Source organism: Hydra vulgaris, chromosome 05 (assembly GCF_038396675.1).
Source record: "Hydra vulgaris chromosome 05, alternate assembly HydraT2T_AEP".
NCBI lineage: Eukaryota > Metazoa > Cnidaria > Hydrozoa > Anthoathecata > Hydridae > Hydra > Hydra vulgaris.
In genome coordinates, this window is record NC_088924.1 from 13,389,921 (window position 1) to 13,407,351 (window position 17,431).

The 17,431-nt window shown below is 28.1% G+C and overlaps 1 protein-coding gene across 5 annotated transcripts in view; it reads right to left on the reverse strand.

Annotated features, from left to right (window-relative positions):
* The window catches only part of LOC136080589 (semaphorin-5A-like), a 150,550-nt gene that overhangs the window by 114,547 nt on the left and 18,572 nt on the right, over positions 1–17,431 (reverse strand). For all 5 annotated transcript variants that reach the window (XM_065797424.1, XM_065797428.1, XM_065797426.1 and 2 more), the window contains exons 4-5: positions 16,669–17,118; positions 14,582–14,722 (exon numbers count right to left, since the gene is read on the reverse strand). In XM_065797424.1, coding sequence (XP_065653496.1) covers positions 14,582–14,722; positions 16,669–17,118 — 591 coding nt within the window. The remainder of the gene's footprint in view (positions 1–14,581; positions 14,723–16,668; positions 17,119–17,431) is intronic.

Genomic DNA, 17,431 nt, shown 5'->3' on the forward strand with positions numbered 1-17,431 from the left:
AAAAATGTTTGCAAGACTTACAACCACGAGATGATTATAAAGAACTTCTTGAATTATGTCTAATATATTTAGGAGAGCAACCTCCTAGTGGAATAAGATTTAAAGCACCTGGAGCCTTCCATCATGCTCGGTGGATGGCAAAACTTATTTATTCAATTAAAATATGGTTATTTAGAGATCAGTTTAAAATGGCGCAACATGAATTAAACGCAGTAAGAGATATTAGCATGTTTGCTGCGTTAATATATGTTCGACAGTGGTTTACTGCACCACTCATTGCCTCGGCCCCATTTAATGATTTAGATTTTCTAAAAAATATTGAGGAATATCGTGAAATGAATGAAAATATAGCGACCGCTGCAACCAAGGCAATGAAGCGGCATCTATGTTATTTAAGTGAAGAACTTATATCTTTGGCCTTTTTTAGTGATGATGTAGAGATTGAAGTTAAAAGAAAAATGATAACTGCCCTTCAGCGTCAATGCGTAGACAATCATAGGCCATCAAAGAAATTAGCAGATATTACAAATGTAATGAGTAAATCCCTTGAGGACTTTGTAACGTGTAAATTACTTTCATTTTTTAATTTCTTAAATATTGACATTTCCTTTCTTGAAGAAGATCCTTCAAACTGGAAAAACATGGAGTCGTATGCCGACTCTAAAGAAGTAGTGAAGTCTCTTAAAGTTGTTAATGATTGCGCCGAAAGAGGGGTGAAGTTAGTACAAAACTTTAATGCTTTCTTAACAAAAGATGAAGAGCAGCAAAAGTATGTGCTAAATTTATTTTTTTTATTTTTTTTAATTATAGGTGCCCCAAGAAGTCCTAACGGTCTTGTCACAGAGCACCGCGGAAAAGTGCATTTAACCAGGAAGTTCACGCCCCCTTCCTTACCGTGACGCGAAAATTTGTCCAGAGCTTGTTTCGAACTTTCGAAAATTTAGTTGCAGAAAACAGGGCTGTCTTACCAGATGCAAAAAAATCAACACTGAGTGCTAAACAAACCAGGCGACAATGAGCAGCTGTTGTTGTTTAATGTTGTTTAATGTTGTTTAATAAAAATTATTATGTGTAATAAGAACTTTATTTTCGTTTTTATTTTATTAAAATCGAACGGTAAATAACCGAAATGTGTACAGAAAACGAAGGTCAATATTTTACTGAACTTTTGAAAATTCTGGTTTTAGAGGGGTAAAAAGATCGCCCCAACGCGACCTCTAAATATTAACCGATTTGGCTGATTTTTTTGGTACAATGTTTTTTTTCATAAATGAACACATTTAGACCTTAGGAATAACAAAAAGTAAAAAAAAATTTTTTTGGATCACCCTAATATATATATATATATATATATATATATATATATATATATATATATATATATATATATATATATATATATATATATATATATATGTGTGTGTGTGTGTGTGTGTGTATATATATATATATATGTGTGTATATATATATATATATATATATATATGCGTATATATATATATATATATATATATATATATATATATATATATATATATATATATATATATATATATATATATATATATATATGTATATATATGTATATATATATATATATATATATATATATATATATATATATATATATATATATATATATATATATACACACACACACAGTGGCGACATAATAAATAGCACAGATTGATGTTTAATATGTAATGATCTATTTCCAAGAGATCTGAGTTTTTGAGATCTAAACTTTTTTAGTCTAATAAAATATTAGTTTTAGAAGATAAAATTACTGAATAAAAAATATCATGTAAAGATTTAGAGGTACAGAATAAGAGGGCAATTTAAATAGCACACCCCGTTGAAAAATTATCATTTTGTCCCTTTGCTATAAAATTCATAAAAATTATTTGTATAAATAGTTAAGAAAACTTTATTTGAGGTAAGTTAATATTTAGTGGGGTATCCTTTCGAGTCAATAACTGTTTGACAACGATAGCCCATTGACGAGATCAATTTTTCGTATTGTTCAAGCGTAATGGCGTTCCAAGCAGCCTTTATTTTGATCCAAAATTAGTCTAAATTTTTGCAGTTGATTGATTTATGTTTCTGTCAACTTCCTACCACAAATTTTCTATAGGATTTAGGTCTGTTGACTGTTTGGGCCACATAAAACATTAATCTTGTTAGCATTACACCACTTTTTAATACTTTTGGCGGTGTGCTTTGGGTCGTTGTCTTGTTGGATTTTCCATACCAAAGGAGGATTTTCTTCGGCATAAGGCAACATGACGTTTTATAGTATTTCTCTGTACATGTGTTGATTCATTTTCCCTTGAATTCTATGCAATGGGTCCACGCCACACCATGAAAAACTGCCCCAAACAATCTCCTTGCCACCACTATGTTTTACAATCTTTAGAGTATACCGATTCTTGATTTTGGGGACAACGAATATATTGTTTTCCGTTGGATCCAATGCAATTAAATTAAGACTCGTCAGTCCAAAGCACATTTTTTCAAAAACGTAACTCCTTGTGTACGTACTGTTTTGCAAACTTTAAACAACTGACGAAATTGCGTTTTGGAACCAATTGGTTTATTTCGGGCAACTCTTCCAAATAGCTTAATTTTGCGTAAGCAATTTTTGACAAAGCAGACAGACAGATTGACTGGTAAATTTTAGGCGGTTTGATCTTTAATTTTTAGTGCGCCAGCAAAATAATTTACCTCAGTGAAATGGACAATTGCTGCGTCTTCTCTGGGGAGTTTGCCTTTTGTTTGCAATACTTGCGTTTTTTGTTGCTTAATGAACCAGTATTGTTAAATAAATTATTAGCACTGATAGCTTTTTGATAAATTTTTCAATGCTGATAATTTAATGCTATGATAAATTGAACTATTTCAGAGTTTTTCAATTCTTGATCTAGGAATGCCTGCACTTGTTCTCGAAAGGCATCTGTTCTACGTTTACCTCGTCCTATAGTTGAAAGAATATGACTTTTTTAAAATGAGTAATAATTTTATCCTTAAATACTGAGTATAATGATTTTCTTTTGATAGAATACAAGAACTTTGTTATTTTTTAAGAAAAAGTAAAAGTGTTCTATTTAAAATGACCTCAAAAATTTAAACCTAACCGTTAAAATGCTCAAAACAAGCAATTTTGATAGTTGAAAATGTCTAATTATAAGTTCCGTTTAAAAAAGTAATCATCGTTGATGCTATAAAAAAAATAACAGAAATTGCTAAAAACGCATAAAACTTGATACTAAACCTATAAAGTATCAAACTAATATTACACTAACTGGTCAAGAAAATGTGCTATTTATATTGTTGCCACTGTATATATATATATATATATATATATATATATATATATATATATATATATATATATATATATATATATATATATTTCAAAAATTAAGTTTCGTTTTTTAAATATCTGTTCACACCCTCTGAATGTGTTCTATATAATAAAATAATACTGGAATTAAAAATAGTTTAAAAAAAAAATTTTTTTGGGTTAGCTCAAGGCTTCTAATATTATCAGAAAAATAGTTTTCAAAAAGTATGAGTTGGGTCTTAAAAGAAGCAAAATTATATAAAACTTTCAAAAATAATTATTATTTTATAAATATTATTTATAAAATAATAATTATTCAGATTTCACCGCCTATAAAATGATATTTTTAAACTAAAAATAAAGAATATGCATTTTTACAAAAAGTTTTTGAAATATTTTTTTATAGTTTTTTGTAAATTAATTATTGTTTTTGAAATTTTTATAACATTTCCCTTCTTTTAAGACTTAACATGACATACCTTTGAAGAACTGTCTTTTTTTTATATATTAGGGGCCCGTCTAATCGAACAATCGAACACATTTAGAAGGTGTAAATACACATTTTTAAAAAACGTTATTTTTTGGACAACCCTAATATATATAAATATATTAGAAAATATATATATATATATAAATATATGTATATATAAATGTATACCTATATATAAATACATATATATATATATATATATATATATATATATATATATATATATATATATATATATATATATATATATACATATATATATATGTATATATATATATATATATATATATATATATATATATATATATATATATATATATATATAAATGTAGATATATATAAATATATGTATATATATATATATATATATATATATATATATATATATATATATAAATGTAGATATATATAAATATATGTATATATATATATATATATATATATATATATAAATGTAGATATATATAAATATATGTATATATATATATATATATATATATATATATATATATATATATATATATATATATATATATATATATATATATATATATATATATATATATATATATATATATATATATTATACGTTTATATATATATATATTTAGTTTCTTTATATAAAAATGCTGCATTTTTTCAATTTAAAGAAATAACTATGTAACTGTTTAGAGACAAAGTTCTTCAAGTTTTATTCATCAAAAAGTTCATTATTTTTACACGAAAGTTAATAAATTAATCAAAAGTATTAAAAAAAGTTGATTTCCTTCTGGACAAAAGAAGACAAAATGTTGACCAAGCTGTATTTCGCTATCAATATTTCGTAGCGAATCCTTTGTTGTCAATCACAGCCTTGCATCTTCGAGGCATAGATTCGATCAGGTGATCAATGAAACTTTGTGGAGGCCTTTTGGTTTTGTTGCCCAGGTTTGGTTTTTCGCTGCCCAGGCCTTTTGGATTTGTTTAAACAGCTGATCCTTATTACGATCACCTTCACAATTAATTCTGTGGTTGACGATTTGCCACAGGTTCTCGATAGGGTTGAGATCCGGAGATTGAGGCGGCCAATCCATCACCGAAAGGTGGTTGTCTTGAAACCACTGCTTGTCTACTTTTGCAGTGTGTTTCGAATCGTTGTCTTGCTGAAAAACCCATTTTATTGGCATATTCCATTCAGCATGAGGTAGCATAACATCTTTCAGGATATTTTTATGCATGAAACGGCCCATTATTCCATCGTTTCGATGTATTGGACCTAGACCGTTAGCAGAAAAACACCCCCAGACCATTACATTGCGTCCACCATGCTTCACGGTCTTATGGCTGTAACGTAAATCGAGGCGTTTTCCGGCCGGTCGACGTACACGGCAAATGCCATCGCTCCCAATGATGTTGAACTTCAATTCATCACTGAACAGGACAGTTCGCCATTTCTGCACCTTTCAGTCAATATGAAATGTAGCAAACAGGAGTCTTTTCTTCTGGTTTTTTAGTGAAATCAGCGGTTTCTTTGCAGGGCGTCGAGAAAACAATCCGGCTTCAACAGCACGTCGTCTGATTGTTCGGTCCGATACAGGCAGCTCTAATTGCTTTTGTATCTTGACTGATGTTATCCAGGGATCCTTCTTGACGGATCTAACGATCATAGAATCTTCTCTAGAAGTGGTGGAACGCGGTCTTCCGCCTTTGTTATCTGCTACCAACTTCCCCGTAGAACGATATTTGGAACATAGTCTTGATACGGTCCATTTTTTCACGCAATATTTATCACAAATACTTTTTTGTGACATTCCACTTACGTAATCGCCAATAATTTTCTTTCTTAGTTCCAATCCAAGACTGTCGGGAGCCATTTTTGCACTTGAAGTCATAAAAATAATAAAAATAAATAATCACGCTTCTCAAGGCTTACCGTGTAACATTTACCTTGTGATGATACAATAATGCTCTGTGGAACACAACGTCTTGGTTGGATGTGGACTGTATTGATGTAATGAAACACTTGTTGTATTTCACTTCTTGTATTGATGTTCTTTGATAAAACACTTTGATAAAACTCACTTCGATAAACTGTCTTGATAATACTGACTGATTGACTTCCACATACTGACTGAATTACATGTCGATTCACATGTCTCTTATATAGTAAAATGAAGCTGAGTGAACCTGTTCTGGAAGATTCTAGATGCTTCTTTTCGATGCTTCTGGAAGCTTCTGGATGCGTCTGGATGCTTCTGAATGTTTCTGGATATTTCTAATGGCTACTGGATGCTTCCAGATGCTTCTTCTGGAAACTTCTGGAAGCTTCTGCATGCTTCTGGAAACTTCTGGAATTTCTGGATACTTCCTTTAATTATTAAAAAACCGTGACGTTGACACGGATCAGTCTTAAGAAAATGAAACAAACCAAAAAAGTTGCACTTGTTTTGTCCGCTGCAAAATGGCACTTGTCAACAAAATTCTGCTTGTGTGATGTCACCTGTCAGCTGATAGCTCATGTCATGGCATGCTATGACTCCAGACTCCTGAACTGTTTGCTGTGGTAGTATAGTTCGTTTCGTTTTTAAGACATGTAAAAATAGAAACACTTTTTACCATTGTTCGATGTTGGTTGCAAATGTATTGTCGAATACTGTATATATATATATATATATATATATATATATATATATATATATATATATATATATATATATATATATATATATATATATATATATATATATATATATATATATATATATATATATATATATATATATATATATATATATATATATATATATATATATTATATATATATATATATATATATATATATATATACAGTAAACTCCCGGTTATTCGAATCTCCAAGGGGAACAAGAATTTACTTCGAATAACCGAAAGTTCGAATAACTGAAAATCTTCTTTAAAGTGACCAATTTCAAGATACTATAAAATTTTATCAGTAGTAGAAAGTAAAAAAGAAAAAAAACTTTGGAATAAGATGCCGTTTAAGTCTTTACCTTCTATTAAAAAATAATCTAAAATAAAGAAATAAAATATATACAATTTTTCGAAAAAATCGTCATTTTTGATTGCTTTTTGCTTCTAAAGAATGTTTGAAAGACAAAGATTCAAACGCAAATCGTTTGAATATTCGTTTATTTCCTCATCTACCTCAGCACAATCGTTGATTAAAATGGAATCCAGAATTTCTTGATCTGTGATAGCGATTGCTTCGCTTGTATAAATAAAAAAAACCTTAATAGAGAAAGATTTTGCTGCCACGTGATCTAAGCTCTTTGACGTTTTCTTCAAGCAATTCAAAAGGATCTTCTTCACCATTTATACTTGCAACCGGAATTTCCTTTGAGATGCTTGCCTATCTAAAACAATTTATTACAGTGTTAGTCGATACAGCATCCCATGACTTGACAAACATGGTCATAGCTTCAAGAATGTTGATATTTGGGGTCGTTTTACCAGCATCGGTGTATTTTATTTGACGCCTCACAACATTCGTGCGATAAAAAGTCTTCAATACCCTTATGACTCCTTGGTCCATTGGTTGCGTTTTGGAAGTTGTGTTTGGTGGTAAAAATACTAATTCAGTTGCTTTGAGATTTTCAACATTAGGATGGACTGGGCAGTTATCTATGATTAGCGCAACTTTTCAACCCTCAGCATTAAACTTTGTGTCAAGTCTCCTTACATAATCAGTAAAGATTTTAGAGTCCATCCAGGATTTATTTTGAGCATTGTTCTGACGAGGTAGGCTTTTGACACCTTTGAAACATTGCGGTTTTTTCTGCTTTTCCGATTAACATAGGCAGCTTTTCACTCACCTCATTTCACGTTTACAACTTGATGTCTTTTTCCGCAGTACATGATCTTTCCTCGCCAGAAATAATTCGAAAAATAACATAATGTCTATCTTTCCACCGATCAAACCACCCTTCTGAAGCCTTAAAATCCGTAATGTTGGGCTCTTTTGCAAAACCTAAAGCTTTTCCTCTAATGATATGTTCACCAATCGGTACATTTCGTTCACGTGCGCTCATAAACCATTTATATACAGCTTTATCAACGAATCATGCTTTCCCAAACTTAACTTTTGTCTCTTTGCTCCAAATTTACCTGACTCATACTTGTTAATTATATTTTTTTTATGCGTAAGATATTTTTCTTTGATTGTCAGAACTGTTTTCTTTTGATTAGATGCCATGTTGAAACTTCTACCGCACTACTTTGCTATGTCTTCGATTTTTTAATTATATTTTAATAACATTATTTCGTTTATAATATTTTGATAACGTTTAGTAACGTTACGTTTTGAAATGGTATCTTCAAACAAAGAAAAACTTCGAATATACTCTAATATATATATACCCTAATATATATATGTATATATATATATATATATATATATATATATATATATATATATATATATATATATATATATATATATATATATATATATATATATATATTAAGGTCACTTAAACAAAAATGAGAAAAGAAACTTCTAGCATTAATATTGTAGTACCAGTATATATAATAAATAAAAATTGAAAAAAAAGTTTTTTACTCACGGGGAACTTGTTTTTTTAGGAATATGTCAGATCGTGAAAATTCACACATTTAAGAAAGTATTTCTCACTTAGTTTAGTTCAATTTTGACGTTCTTTGTGTTTAACAAATAACAAATAAATAGTAACATGACTGGCGTTGAAAAATTGAGATTATATCAGGGCTGATGACGCCAGAGAATCAGAGTTGACGTGCCCTTCCCCCCCCCCCCTCATTATTTCTATAAGGGATTTTTAGGTTATTTTTAAATAGTTATTTCTACCTTTATTGAATTGTACAGAAGTGTACATTATTGTCTACATTTATTACATTAGTACTAAAGTGTACTTTGCGTACACTTTAGTATTATGTAATAAATACTTTGAGATAAATCACTTTCGTACGTCATCGTCATACAAGAATATGCAGTACAAAAGTACTTTACTTCCGGTTGATTTCCAGTTTTGTTAATTGCTAGTATTTTTTTAATAACAACAGGAAGAATATGTGCTCCTAAAATTCAATTTGGATAAAAAAGATTAAAAGTTTTCACTGTATTTTGGTGGAAGTAATGATCTTAATCCTTCAGAAGTGCCAACCATTAGAGATATTCTAAGGAAGGGTCTTTTGATACAAGAACTTTTGCTCATTGAAAAAGATATTGACAAGTATGTAATGAAAAGTCACACTTAAAGATTGCAAAAATATTGTTTATATTTACTTCTATTCACTGAGCTAAACCTTTAATTTTTTTTTAAGGAGGCTGATTCCTGTAAGAGAACTCAGTGTACAGCTAGCAGACTAAGCTCAGCAACAGAGGACAAGATCGAATGCTCTTTTCAAGTTTCCTGTGGCAATAAATAAGATATATTTGGTACAGAAAATAGAATTAGCCTGCAATAAGTTTAGTGATTCTTCTAGAGGAAAAGCAGCCCAAAAAATTGTTTCTACCTGGGAAATCAAATCAGGTCAACAACCCGACATTAAATCTTTCAAATGTGAAATCACTTTATTTAATGAAAAGTGATCAAAAATAGTTGTCTAGATTTTGCACATATTTAGTGTACCTGTCCTAGGAAAAAAAAGATTCCAAAAAGTGAACTTATTTGGTTTAAAATTGAAGGAGAAAAAACTGGGTCACTATCAATATATTAAATGACTTGTGAAGATACTAAAGAAACAGCTAGACAGGTTTCTTTAGGAAAGAGGAAGCTGAAAAGAAAGTCAAGTCTAGAAAAAAAATTGGAAAAAAAGAAGAGGATGAAACATCAAAGAATAAAGATCTTGTTGAATCTTTCATAAGTGATGATAATTCAAGTAGAATAGAAATGGAAGATAAACCTGTTTCAACTGAAAACTGGATACTAAATTTTATGTCTATTAGTAATACTGCTAAAGCTTCTTTAAGATCTGATTTTACCAGCTGCAACATCAGCAGTAGTTTCAGCTTTTCAAGACCTTATTTTGGGTAACTTTTTAACACCTAAAATGTCCTATTTGGCTGTAGATCTTAAGAAAGTTGTTAGAGCTGAGTAAGCAGTAATGACTTAAGCAAAGACATCTGAAGAAATGAAGATTTAATTACAACCTATCAAAGGTATATTTGCTGATGCAAGAAAAGATTTTACCAGAGTTTTAAATCACAACTCTGTAACAAAACAATTTTATCAAAGGTTGTGAAAGAAGAACACATTAGCGTTACTTCTGACCCTGACGGTCACTATATTACACAATTTTCACCCGTGAAGGCATTACCTCACAATAAGCCTGCAAAACAAGTAGCTATTTGACTGTTTAATTGTATGGTTCCTCGGGGAGAGCATAAATCTCTAGAAGTAATAGGAGGAGATTTAACAAACGCTCAAAATGGTTCAGGGACCGATTGAGGTTAGTTGATAAATCTTGAACAATTGTTAGGTAGGAAGTGTTTCTGGTCTATTTGTATGCTACATTGCAATGAGCTTCCTTTGAGGCACACTATTGTCACTCTAGATGGACCCACCAATTCAAAAGTTGGTTTTACTGGACAAATTGAAAAAGCTCTTTCAAAAGTGAATAGTATGGAATGGCTTGATACAATTGAACCCATTGTGCAGTTAGAACCATTAATTCAGATCCCTGAAAAATACTAAGTTCAATGTCAACAGATTTATCTCTCTGCAATAAATTCATTACATGTTTGACTACAGGCAAGTTGGACCCAAACCTTAAAAAGGCTAAGTGTGGCAATCTTTCTTATAGCAGATGCCATACTACTGTAGAAGCTATTATTTTTCTCTATATGAGTGACCATGGCTTTACTGATGATGTGCAAATAAGATTTCACTTAATTTTAAAATGGGTAGTTCAAGTGTATTTTCATGTGAAACACAGTATTGTTGAGGCCCCGCAACACATAGGAAAACTGCTAAGACTGCTGAGAAATCACGAGGATAAGATAAAAGAAACTTTTACTCCGAACATAAAAATTGGAGCTTATTTTGCTCATTCTGAATATTTGATTCTTTCCCTTATATTTAAAGACACAAATAATCGAGCACTAAAAAAGGGATAAAAACGCACACATCTATAAACATTTCATTCAAATGAAAGCTGCTCTAATAGTTTTATTCATGCTAATTTTTAAATTTTGGATTCCAACAAATTTATAATAGAACTCAAAGAAAGCATCTACATAAAGTGTGAAAAACCCACAATTAATAAACAAATGAACCATGTAAAAATGACAATTTCAATTTAGTTCCTTTTAACATTACCGGTTTTTTTAACTTTTTAAAACATTTTTTACTAGTGATCGACTGAAACCGAAATTTGAGCCGAAACCGAAAGTACTAAAATTTCGGTTTAGTGAAGCCGTAGCCAAAACCGAAAAAGAAGTTTCGTCCGAAACCGAAACCGAAATTTCGGCCAAAATTTGAAAAAGAATGTTAAAAATCCCTGAACCTTTTATGATCAAAAAAAACTATTCTTTTATGAGCAAAAAAAACAATTTTACATATATCTAAGCAATCACCATGTAACATAAATTGATAAAAACTATAATATGTCAAGACATTTAAATAATAAAAGTTAATAATTAAAGTATTTTCTCTCCAGAATAAATTTTTTTTCATGTTTTCTGGCAAAAGTCTGTTTCTTTCATCTGAAAGAATGTATCCAGCAGTTGAAGACAACCTTTCAACTTCGGTAGATGTTGGTGTAGGTGTAAGGAATCTCTTTGCTACTTTTGCCAAAACCAAACTTTACTTTTAATGTTGTTTTCTCTTCATACTCTTTCCAAAACTCTAAACAGCATGAAGATGTTGGGCTTTTTAAGAACTCATTTAAACCTTCCTTTGGCAATTTGGAATTTGGATTTTTGGAACTTGTACTTTGTGACTGTGCAATGATATTTTGCATCATTGAAGAAAACTCAGTGTTCTCAATAGACGTAGTTTTCATTACAGGAATAGTTTCATTTTGGCTCAAATTGGAACTGTCTAATTCCAAAAAAGCTTGTTTTTTAGCAGCTTGAACGGCTTCTTGGTATCTAAAGGTGCTTGAATCTAGGATCAAAAGGTGTTGCTATTTCAAAGTGATTAATGGTTTCTAAGTCAATAAAACGTGCCTCCATTGCTTTCTTTAAAGCATTTTTCATGCCCATTACTTCTTCGTCATCAGTGGGAACTTCAAGTGACTTCAGAATAGTTGCACAATTGGAATGCACGCACTGATGCAAGCATACTTTCCAGAGAGCAATTTGGTGACTTCTTTGAAAATTGCTAAGATCTTTACCAGCTTTTCACTCAGGTTCCAATCCTGTACAGTGAACTCAATACCGCTGGAAGGACAGACTAGCAGTGTAGTAGCAATTACAAATTTCATTTACAGAATTCTTTTAAGCATGTAATAAGTTGAATTCCAGCGTGTTGGGACATCATGTTTGAAGCAGTATGTTTTTCATCAAACTTTAAACATGACAGGCAGAATTTGATCCGCTCCCATTTATCTGAAATAAAGTGTGCTATCAGGCCTTAGTACTCATGATAAAAGGATGACCAAGCGTCCAGAGAGATGCAAACAGTTTCAGCATTTTTTTTGTTAAGCATAACTTTCATTGCAAGCTTAATCTTTTCATAGGCTGGATTGAGCATGCTACGGTAGTATTTCTCACTTCCAATGTCAAAGTGTGGTTTAAAAATTGCATGATGGCGTAAAAATCCCGGATTATTTACAATTGACCAAAGCTTTAAGTCAAGGATAATCATTTCAAATATAGATCTATGAAATTTCAGACCTTCTTCAAAGTTTGAATCAATTTTCGAGATATTTTCAACCCAGCCAGGCATTGTAAATTGCAGCATTTCAGTCTTCTGCCGTTTTAATCTGATGTTAAATAAGGGGATTGTTCTTAATTGTAATAGGCTCAAGTTGATCTGAAGTTGGTATATTTTCAGGACTGCCGGTAGTTGTGAGTTTTGCTTTTTCAGTTAGGAGATTTTTTAGAGTTAGCTATGAGTTTCAACTTCTTAAATGTGATGAAAGTCCGCTAAGTGATTGAAGTTTTGAATTGTGCGATCCACGAGATATTTTCAAATTGCAGATATTGCAAGTTGCGTATTTGGAATCACTGGTTGTTACGGTAAAATGATTTCACAAATAGCCTTTCTTTCGATAATTTTCCATTTTAAAATTTAGCACTGATAAACTTTTGATTAAATTATTGATTTTGTTTGCTTCACTTAAATGTTAATCCATTTAAAGAATGATTTGAGAATAGTAACTTAAAACGTGATTTCAATTAAAATTTCTACAATTGTTATAGTTAAAAATTAATTTACTAACAAACAATTACAATTAGGAAAGTGTCATGATCCCACTCTAAATTAAAAAAAGTTATCTCAACGGTAGCGGTTTGAACCGAAATTTCGACTGAAACAGGAAAAGTAAAAAATTGTTGAAGCAGAAACTTCAGTTTCGGTTTCGGCCGAAACTTCCGCCGAAATTTCGGCCGAAGCCGAAAGTTTTCGTTTACTATTTGTTACATTATTTAATTGCATTTTTGTGGTATTTTTTATTATAAGGTCTCAATTAATTCACCTTACTTTTACTAACTTGATTTTAGCATTTTAATAAATTTTAACTGATGATGGCTATGATATATTTGAAACATGTATTTATAAAATAAATTAGTGATGATGATTTTAACAAAAATTAAAAATTTAAAAAATATTTATTAGAATACACACACACACACACACATATATATATATATCTATATATATATATATATATATATATATATATATATATATATATATATATATATATATATATATATATATATATATATATATATATATATATATATATATATATGTATCATTTTATTCATATATATATATATATATATAAATATATATATATATATATATGTGTGTGTGTGTGTGTGTGTGTATATATATATATATCTATATATATAAAAATAAGTCTTATTTTATACATACATACATACATATATATTTATATATATATATATATATATATATATATATATATATATATATATATATATATATATACATATATATATATATATATATATATATATATACATATATATATATATATATATATATATATATATATATATATATATATATATATATATATATGAATATATATTTATATATAAATAAATGTATTATTTTATACATTTATATATATATATATATATATGCATACATATGTATATATATATATATATATGCATATATATGCAATATATATATATATATATATATATATTCACTGTGGTACTATATATATATATATATATATAAATATATATATATATAAATATTTATTTTATATATATATATATATATATATATATTTATATATATATATATATATATATATATATATATATATATATATATATATATATATATATATATATATATATATATATCCACTGTGGTACTAAAAGTATTGCTAAACATGGATTATGAGCTCTTTCCCACCTTACTCGCAACTAAACTGTGAGCTTTATAGCAATTTTAGAACCCTTGACAGCCCTGATATAAAATTAACTCTACTACCTGGACTAATATAGAATCAATAAACAAAAAAAGAAATATAACATATTAAAAGACTTTACATAATATAAATAAATCGTAAACATTAAAATTAAAAAAAAAAAAATCTACCTTTATATAAACTAGTGCATGATCTTATTTTGACACTGTTTCCTGAGCAGTTTAACATTCGGTTAGAGCTGCAGTTACGAGTGCTTGTTGAAACACAAGATTTGTTACACAGTGACCACTCACTCCATTGTGACCAAACAACTGAAAACAATGGAATTAAATTCAATTTTCTTAAAGTATGGATAATCATTTTGTCAGGTATGTTGATTGCAAGTTGAAGTGTAAATCAGATATGTAGAATATATAAATGATATAAAAGAAATAGTAAAAACAAGATAAAGGATATATATATTTATATATATATATATAAGTATATATATCTATATCTATATATATATATATATATATATATATATATATATATATATATATATATATATATATATATATATATATATATATATATATATATATATATATATATATATATATATATAGATATATATATATATATATATATATATATATATATATATATATATATATATATATATATATATATATAGATATAGATATATATACTTATATATATATATATATAAATATATACATATATTTATATATATATATATATATATATATATATATATATATATATATATATATATATATATATATATATATGTATATATATAAATATATATACATATATATATATATATATAAATATATATATATATATATATATATATATATATATATATAAATATATATATATATATATATAAATATATATATATATATATATAAATATATATATATATATATATATATATATATATATTAGTATTAAAAAACATATATATATATATATATATATATTAGTATTAAAAAACATGGAAAAAACAGGGCTCTAATTAGATAAATACCATAGCTATTTAGGAAAAAACTTCCTCTGAGCGTGACTAAAGTATTCTTAATACAAATGACGTAAAAAAAAACCAGTCAATCGCAAATGTAAAACATTTTAAACACTTTCTCATTAAAATACAGAATAACACTGACTTAACTGACCTTTTCCACTTATTACAGTTCTACAAAGAGCTGTACGTAGAGATTTTATTGGATGAAATCCTGCAAAATGTGTAGCTTATTTCAAACTTTTCAACAACAACATTGACAACGCATGAAATAATTTTGAAGATAATGTTATTTACTTTATTTTCCACCACCAACTTCAAACAGAATCTTGATAGACTTTTTAGTAAAAATAGCTCACAAGTCTCTGTAATTGATTACTACTACTACTACTACTACTACTACTACTACTACTACTACTACTACTACTACTACTACTACTACTACTACTACTACTACTACTACTAGTACTACTACTACTACTACTACTACTACTACTACTACTACTACTACTACTACTACTACTAGTACTACTACTACTACTACTACTACTACTACTATTATAGCTGCTGCTGCTGCTACTAAGGCAATTTTTAATATTATTTTAATATTAAGTTTTTAATTTATTTTGGTCTTGCTTTTTAGTATTAGATTTAAAGCTGTGAATACAACACAAGACTGTATATTTTAGTGGATATGTTTTTTAGCAATGCCAACTATTTTTGTAAAACTGACAAACCTTTTGCTAATACTGAATAGTCCAGAAGACTAAAATCTACAGAGTTAGGAAGCCACCAGTTACTTGGCAAGAAGTTGCGCATATTTTTTTAAATCTAGATCTGTCTTTTGGTAATGAGGCACGGTGCTCCATTTTGGGTGAACGCAACTTTTGTACGTTTATCATATTGTCTTGAAGCTAGACATAATATTTTGAAATGCTTTTAAAAGCACTACTATCAGTTTTTCACCTTCTTTCGCAAACAAAGAAAGCATTTTTTGGCCATCAGAGGCAATGCCAGCAAAAACCATGACCTGACAAGGATTTTTTGTTTTAAAAGTGTGTCTGAAGTGTTCAAAATGTTCAATTTGATTGTCTCTAAAAATAACACGGTTGTTTTGTGAAATTTTTGTTTTGAGAAATTTTGTTTTTTCTAAATGCAACATTTAGAAAAAAACAGAATTTCTTTTAATACTTACCCGGTGAAGTTAAAAAAAAGTGTATAAATTACCTTGTGTTTTACTGTAAATTGATAAATTTTTTATTGATCCATAGTTGCAAGAGGAATTAAAAAAACAATCAAAAAAAGTATACAAAACAGTGTCATTAAACACCATTGGTTGAGTAGTTATATTAGAAAATTGCACAGTTCCATTAACAACTATAGTAATTTCATAAGTGTTATTATTATTTATAAAAAAATTAGAAATTAAAACTGAAGTCGATGTTTCAGCTGCGGTTTCAATAGAAAATACATTACTTAACGTGATAATGTTTAAATAACAACACCCAAAAATATCGAAGTTTAACACACTACCAACATTTTTATCAGTAATATCTATAATAGATGTGGTTGGTTTCCCAGTTGATAGTATTACAAATGATACCACAAATTCATCGTAAAAGACATCCAAACTTTTACTAGAGTATTCATTCTGTATCTTTTCAATAAAAAAAGAATCTAAAAAAAGCATTAAAAAGGTATTAAAAAAGCATTAAAAAGTACACAAGAATTTGTATATATATATATATATATATATATATATATATATATATATATATATATATATATATATATATATATATATATATATATATATATATATATATATATATATATATATATATATATATATATATATATATATATATATATATATATATATATATATATGTATATATATAGTGATAAATGGTTGTAGATAGACGTATCTGTAAATTACTTTAATGTAAAACAAATTTTTTATGCCTATTAAACTTTAGTTAAAAAATTA